This window comes from Harpia harpyja, chromosome 22, assembly GCF_026419915.1.
Source record: "Harpia harpyja isolate bHarHar1 chromosome 22, bHarHar1 primary haplotype, whole genome shotgun sequence".
NCBI classification, from domain to species: Eukaryota; Metazoa; Chordata; class Aves; order Accipitriformes; family Accipitridae; genus Harpia; species Harpia harpyja.
The window spans coordinates 14,182,066-14,189,926 of record NC_068961.1 but is presented as its reverse complement, the minus strand read 5'-3'; the positions used below and the strand labels follow the sequence as shown (position 1 = coordinate 14,189,926).

The following is a 7,861-nucleotide window of genomic DNA, read 5'->3' as shown; positions in this document are numbered from 1 at the left end:
AAATACAAAGTGTTTGGAAGTGCTTAATCTTCTCCAATTTTGAGAATAACTCAGCAGGAAGAAAGAATTTGGAAATTTGCTGGGATTAAATATTGTTCAGGCCTAAAAGGGAGCTGCCACCCTCACCAGAAGTAAGCGACATTTTAGTGTGTCAGCCACACAGCTCCAACTCCTCTCCTCTGGCAGCTGCAGCATTTTCCTTCACTGTGCACTTTTTCCACGCATCAAGCAACGGAATATGCCAAGAGGCATTTGATTATTGCTGTAGTAGGTCAGATGAGGGCAATGTTGAATTTTTTTTTTTTCTGTCTTGAACTTTGCCTTCCTTCTCAGGAAACTAACTTCAGGGGAAAACATCAGACGAACTGAGAAACAAGCACATTACACTTACTCTATTGTATGGGGAAGTTAGTAGTTAATTGGACACTGCCAAGGTCCAGTCGGTAAACCTTCCTCATGCAAATGTTCAATCAGTGAAAGAACAAAAAACAGGAAGGCTCAGACAGTCCTTGTGAAATCACTGTCATTAAACTCATCTTGTAACAGAGTCTTTTCTTCAGCAGCCTAAGTTCTCCTGACAAAAGGACTTTTATGTGAAAATGTCTCAACCAGTTTTTTTTTTTCCAGCACAGAAATGCAAAAATTCATATCCCTAAGCAAGACTTATCTATTAGAGGCAAACAATGGTGGCTCTAATGTTTTTAGCTTGTTGGGATCTCTACAGAAAAGTCTGCCATGTATGTGTGTGTGTGTGTGCATGAGGATGTGCATGCACTAATTTTTGCTTGAAAGTTATTGTGCTGAATTTGTTTTTCAATAAAAAAATCCACTTCATTCCACTTCTTTATAAAAGTGAGGATTAAAGCACACATTTACATAATAAATTTTCACCACTCAATGAATGAAATCACAGAACAGCCAAGGTGTCAAGACCTCGCAAACTTCTCCTGAGCTGCTTTTTTATGCTCTGCCTGAGTTGCCACTGGCCCCTCTTTGCAAGCTTTGAGAAAGCCAGCTAAATCACTGAGGGCTACTGTGCAGGTACCCGAATGTGTAAAAATACTCTAATGTGTTTAAGCAGTGGTTAAAAAAAAATGATCTATGGAGACTTGTTAAATGTCACTCTTCAGACAGAGTAGCTAGTAAGATTTTTCCACAGTTTCTAAAATTCTAGTGGGGAACTATCCCACTACACCTAGCATAAGAGCCTTAACTGAGAGTAAAAATGTGTACTATAGACTTTGGCTAAATTAGGTGGAAAACAAAAAAAAAAAGTGGAAGCAATCAAGTCAATCAAAAGGATTGAACACTGCTAACCAGTCAGCACTACACGGTAAGAGCACGGCTCTCGTGATGTAGATAGGATCCTACCCTAAGCTGAGGGTGCTATTTGATTTTAATGGGAGCTTTCAGACCCCCAAACATGCACGAAATTCCTGGAACACATGAAATGAACCACTGAAGATGGGGGATTACTTACAGAACAGAAACATCACAACCCTAAATAACGAACCCATAGAGTAAAGCTGCCACTGACTTTCTTTCACTGGTTGCAGGACGCAGCAGTTAACGACCCTCCTGAGGGAAGTGAGTTCATTTTCACACCTCCAGAGCTGTACCTGTGTAACAGCCTCTTGGGCAGCACACATGCCATTGCAACATGAACGCCCTCCCCAGAGCCAAGCTTGTGAACGATACAAAGGACAGAGGGTTCATTTAACTGGTGTGGAGCAACAAGCTGCTCTTTAATTCAAACAGTTCTTGATACAAGCTCTAGGAAATGATTAGCACAGTATGAGCTCAGTGTTAAAATTCATGACTGTGACTTCTTGTTGCTGGTGAACAAGTGCATCACACGGGCCACCAATACACGTGATTCGCTTGGCACGGACAGGCAGTTCGAGAAATCTGCTCAGCTCAACTTCTCTTTCAGGAGCGCTGATGCACCCTTGCACAGCAGGCCCGGGGCTCGACCCTGAAGCGACCAGGGAGAGCCGAGCTCAGGATGGATCTCCTGCAGCTGGCCACAGGGCACAAGTAACCAAGCGCGGGGGCAGCTAAGCCTTTTTTAGGACTCTTTCAGAACAATAAACCCTAAAAGCACGCCCTAAAAAGGGGACACGCTGAGGAAAGAGGAGCGCCAAGAACACAAGCCCGACCCAGCTCCCACGGCAGCTACTGAGGGAGGCTTTGAGAGACTGGGCAATTTATAGCCGCGGCCGAAGAGAGCGACAGGCCGTCCAGCCAATGAGCAGCGCTATCCGGCACGGCGCCCATTGGCTGCCGGCCGGGACGGCGCCCGGCCGGTGGGTGGGGTTTCTGCGCCGGTGGGCGGGGCGGAGCGCCGTGCGGTTGCATGGCGCTCGGGGCGGGGGGGAGGTTGCGCGAGCCGGTTGCGTCGCTGACGAGGGAAGGGCGGGGGGGGGGGCAGGCGAGGGGAGCGAGAGCCCCGGCGCGAGCCGACACAGTCGCTCGCCGCCGCGCCCGCCGCCCGCGGCTCCCCCTGCCGGAGCGCAGCGCACAGGTGAGGATGGCAGCGGCGGTCAGCGGGTCCCGCTCCCCCCTGCGCGCCCCGGGCCCCTGCTGCCGCCTTCGGACCCGGCTTGGACCCGGCAGCCGGGTGGCGGCAGCTACAGCCGACTCGGCTTTTTGGGAGGTTAGGGCCGGACGTCTCCTCTCTCCGCACCCTCTGGAGTGGGTGGGCAGCGGAGGCGCTTCCCCTCCCAGGTGTACGGGTCTCTGCGGTGTCGCTGTGAGGGAGGAGGGCAGGCGGGAGGCGGGGGGCCGTCCTGCTCCCCTATCCGCATGCATGCACCCTTCTGCGCTCACATGCACCTGCGTGGTGGGGGTGGTGTAGGGAGCGCTTGCGGCTCCTTCGCAGGACTTGCTGCCACCCCCTCCCTTCGCCCTGCGCCGGGGGTGCCCGTGGGGCGTGTGGAGGGCGGCGCTGGGGTCCGGGGCAGCGCGGCGCTGCTCCCCCCCCCCCCCCCCCCCCCCCCCGCTTCTCCGGCTGGGGCGCCCGGGGTAGACCCCTCTTCCCACCTTTCCTCCTTCTCCTCCCTGCGGGCCGGGAGCCCGAGGGGGGTTCGGCAGAGTTTGCAGTTTCCTGTCCCTCTTCCTTCCCCTCAACAACCTCGCTCCGATGCACCCCGGAGCTCCCCGGACCGGCGCTCTCCCTCCCCTCCATCTCCCGTCAGCTCTCGCCCTCTGCCGCCCGGCAGAGCTGGCGGCGGCCGGTGCCTATCTCCTCCTCCCCGCCTGATTTTTTCGCTTCCCCGACTAAATAGCCGCGGCCGGGGCAGAAACGGCGGGGAAGGTCCCGAGTAACTCGGGACGGTTTCCACGGAGGCAGCGGATCCCCCTTCCCCGGGCCTGAGGGGACTCGGCTGCGAAATGGCAGGGCGCCGGCGAGCCTGAGGTAACGGCCGTTAACGGCGGCGGGTGACGGCGTGCGGGGGGGGTGGGGGGAGGAGGAGGCGCGGACGCCCGGGCACCCCCCCGCGCGCCCAACCGCGCGCCGCGGCGTTTGCTGAAGCGTTTCGATAAAAATAATGTGGAAAAAAATCCTGTTTAGCAAACCTCCTCCTACCTTTTCCTTCTTGTTCGTCTTTTAATCGTGGACCGTTCTCCCGTGCCTTAAAGAACAGCCTTTAAATGCAGCACTGCTGCCGCGGTAGGTCGTTTTGCACCTCTCGGCAGGATGGGGTCTGAGCTCATCCTCTCAGAAGTCTGGCACTCTTCGTGCTTTGATTCTGCACCTTCCAACCCTTCAGCAACTATGTAAAGAGCCTTTGCAGGGGCATTGAAGTGTATCAGTTTTTATGGTTTGCAGTTGGAAATATGCTTTGTATGTATTTTGGGAGTGTCTGGATACATGCAGAAACTTCTTGGTTTATTTAAGAGTGATTCGGTAGCGTGTTGCTCAGCACCTGAGAGGTGCCGGGTACCATCAGTACCCATGGCCTTCAGCATCTAGCAGGGTCATTCCTGTCAGTCTGCAGCGGGAAAGGTTCAGGTCATATTGACACTGGAAAATTTCATGGGCTTCATCTGTCTAGTTATACCCTGTCATAGCATCATCTCAAACTGGATTACCCCTCAGTTAAATTTGTTTAGTTTGTGTTGTAAATTATTGAACAAATGTAAAGTGACCACCGGGGGGTTAAATAATCTATGTGCATCTACACATGGGTTTCTGCTGGTTTAACTACATGCATTTTTAAAAAGCTGGAATGCTTCTGGTTCATGCATGGCCTTGATGTATGCAGTTTGATATAGTGAAATGCTTGAATATCATCTAAGTACTTCTGAGCTGTAGCTGAGCTGCTGGTGCCTGTGCTAAGAGGAGTGGTTACAACACCAGAAGAGAAGGATAAAAGCAGAACCAGCCAACTCAAAACCATCATAATTATTAATTTGACACAATTTTGTGCATACTCACAGCTAATTGAATCATGTTGCTATTCTTTTTTGTTACTTTTTGTTTTCTGAATTCTTTCAGGCTGTATTTTTTGTGGATTCATATAGTACAGTGAGAAGCCCTGATCACATCTTGATTTTATTGCAGCAAATGTAAAAATGATGCCCACATTTTCTGGGAAGGGGCGGTTCACTTCTCTTGCATTATCAGATGATATTTTTACTCTCCTGGTTGCCCTCTCTTGTTTGCATGTCGGACCAGCTGTCTGTTGCCCCCACTGGGATAATGTCTAGCTTGCAGCCTAGTCCTTTGTGCACACCTGAGCTGCCCCACAGAGATCTGACTGCTGCTAAAATAATGGTAAAGGTAGATTACAATTTAAGCATCCTTGCTTCAGAGCTACTTTAGCCGTGATAAACTGTTAGTGTCATTGACCTTATTGGTATCCTAGTCACTTATTCTGGTAGTCTGGGGAATTACCTGAACTTTCTAAATTCATGCAGACAGACCTTAAAAAACCTTGGGGTTTTGAGATCTTTGCCTCTCCTTGCTATTAAAGTTCACCCAGACTTTTATCTTCTCACCTAATTACTATTGCCTACCCCTCTGGCTTTTATGATGTCCATCTCCTATTCAAAGTGCTGGTGATATTTCCTGGCATGCCGTGCTCTCCATGTTAGCTTTTAGGTCTGTCAGTTGCCTTTACCTTTCATTGTGTTGAATTCAGGTTTCTTGTATCGTAAGGCCTTTCACAGTTCTCTCTATTCCCGCTCATTATTTTGTTTCTTACTGAATTTTACCATCCACTTTGTCTGCTTCCCGTGTACTTGCATTTGTTCCCTTCCTCATAGGTACTATGTGAATTCTGAGTTAATGTTTAAGGCCACAAACCTATCTGTGCATAAAGTTCATCAGAACAAAGCATGTTACTAGCATTATATGTGAGGTAATCATAGTCTGGAGGTAAACACTTTCTGTAAGCTGGATGTTGTGACCAAGATTTGAACTCAAGAACATGTAGTTCTGCAGCTTCGTTGTTCTCTTCCGTTCATTTGTTAACCATGCCTGTTGGTTATATCTTGTTTTGCAAGCTCTTTGCTAAAGGTAGTGTGTACTGCGATGCAAGCTTGGGAAGAGTAGTTCAGATTTGACTGGAATCTCTTGGTACCATAATAATAAGAAGTATTTTTTCCCTGTTGTTCTAAATGCACCCAGGCAAGAGAGTGACAGAGATTGCTTCCAAGGAAGATTCAGAGCAAGTGATTTATTGCTGGGTCACATACTTGCATCAGATGTAGTTTATAGTGGGGAATAACTGTCACTGCCTTAAAAGAATGTTAAATGTTAATGTTGAACTACTGTAAAGGATGATTTAGCACTTTAAAAAAAAATCTACCCCCCATCTTTTAAAGTTGGTTAACTTATTTCCCTATTCTCTTTGTCCTGCTCAGTTAGGACAGTGTGGTTAGATGCCGGCTGCGTTTGGCCGATTGAGGATTTTCTAATCCCAGGATATGGAACCATCCTCTGGAATAAAACTGAACTGTGGGCAATTTCTGTGCTTTGTCCTTGTGCCTGTGTGGTGGAGATAGAGGAGTGATGTGGTCATATGGCTTTTTGTGGGGCTTTTGGGTTGTTGCCAGTTGGTATAGACTGGGCAGTCTCTGCATGTGTGACTGTAGTCTGTGCTTTAGCTGCAGCTAAGCTAGGGGAAAAAAATGCTTGTGGATGGATCAAATACTCTTGCACTGAGCAGAGAAAGATGAGTGGTGTAGGTTTGTAAATGCTGTTTAAAGCTCTGGTTTCTCAATTCGCTGGGGGCGGTTTGCTGCTGCAGTTACATTCGGCCTCGCTGATTTCAGAGGGGTGTTGTTGAAGTAAGCACTTAGGAGTGGGGCCTTGAGTTGCTGGCTTCCTGAAAACATCTCCTGTATCAGTTCATCACCTGCCAGAGTGACATGTGATCTTGCCTTGAGTTTATGATAAAACTGTGATGTTGGTGATGTGTATGTATATTTGTCCTTTAATGACCAAATTCATGTGAAATACAGTTCCTCCAGATATAAGCAGTCTTAACAGAAAAAGGACAAATTAATTTAACAATTTCTATTCCTTGAGCCAAGACTGAGGCAGTGTGAGGGGGATGCATGTAAGCCACAGTAATGAGCATATAGTAGTATTTCCTTGCTGTACTTTGGTACCTGGGGGACTCTTCTAAACATTTTTAGCATAATCTGTTAACATTTTGTTTCCTTTAAACAGGACTAGAAGAATAAAGAGAAGTTTAATTTATGAGAACTGTAAGCTTACAACAGTTTGGAATGGACTGATTTATGATACCTCTGATATGTGAGAGCTACATCTCGTGTCGCTGTTGGCCAGCTGCTGCTGGTGGACTTCAGCTGACTTCATTGCAGCAAGCCCAACAGATAGGTCCTCATCGCTAATAGAACATAAACAAGTGTGATGCTGAAATGAGATGAGGCTCCGAAATGGAACTGTGGCCACTGTGTTAGTTTTCATCACTACTTTCCTCAGTTTGTCCTGGTATACTGCGTGGCAAAATGGGAAAGGTAAGTAAAAGGCTCCAAAACCAAATTGACCTTCATGTGGCTGTATGGCAGAGGAATGAATAGTAGAGACATGTGCACTGCTGCTGTATGTTAGCAATCTGTAAATTGCTTGTTGACTAGCTCTGTTCCAGAAGGTATTGCCTTGGTGAGCAATAAACACCTGCTAGTAGATTCAGGAAAATTAAATTGGAGTGATCCAGATTTAAAAAGAAAAAAAAATGTACCTAAAGAAAAAAAAAATATACCTGGAAAAAAACAAATGCTGCTGTTGGAGGAAGGGCTTGGTCCAGGCTGAATAGTTGTGTTTTGGGTTTTTTTTCCTGGTTTATGGTTGTTAGAAAAACATATGTTCTCTGGGGTTTTTTTGTTTTTTTTTTTTCTTTTTTTTTCTTTTTTCCCCATGTAACATATGGCCAATGGACCCGGCTGGAGAATGTTATTTTTGGTGCTGCTTTCTGTCTTCCCTGATGATTCAGTGATGGCAGTGGCAAACTGCCAATCAACATTGTTGAAAGACTTGTCTTGCTGTCTTTGAATGAAATGTAAAATATTTCCTGTCAGACTATGATATAAGAAATAAAGTAATATGAGCAAATTGACAAGGTAATGGGAAATGGATCTATTATAATAACAGAGCAATCTCATTAAATAATCAAGTAACCATTGTGTGTAATAGACTTTTACCTTTTTATTTATCTTTGTTGATCTTATTGCACTCTGTGTGAACCTTGGAAAATTCAGTTTTTCTGAGGGTCAGAACTGTTTACTGCAAGTAAGATGTTTTGGTTTTGTCCTTCAGTAAAGCAAATAAACTTGTTCAGCAATGGTTTCTAGAAGAATAAAGGTTGTTTGTTTTTTTTTTTTTTCT

General features: G+C 46.8%; 1 protein-coding gene across 3 annotated transcripts in view; it reads left to right on the top strand.

Annotated features, from left to right (window-relative positions):
• Positions 1-2,377: 2,377 nt before the first annotated feature.
• The window catches only part of MGAT4A (alpha-1,3-mannosyl-glycoprotein 4-beta-N-acetylglucosaminyltransferase A), an 85,496-nt gene continuing 80,012 nt past the window's right edge, over positions 2,378-7,861 (top strand). The window contains exons 1-2 of one of the 3 annotated variants that reach the window (XM_052774118.1): positions 2,389-2,524; positions 6,683-6,993. In XM_052774118.1, the coding sequence (XP_052630078.1) occupies positions 6,900-6,993 (94 nt within the window). In that variant the 5' untranslated portion in view covers positions 2,389-2,524; positions 6,683-6,899. Of the gene's footprint in view, positions 2,525-3,299; positions 3,419-6,682; positions 6,994-7,861 lie in introns of those variants that run through there. The other 2 variants (XM_052774119.1, XM_052774120.1) reach the window with 2 other exon arrangements.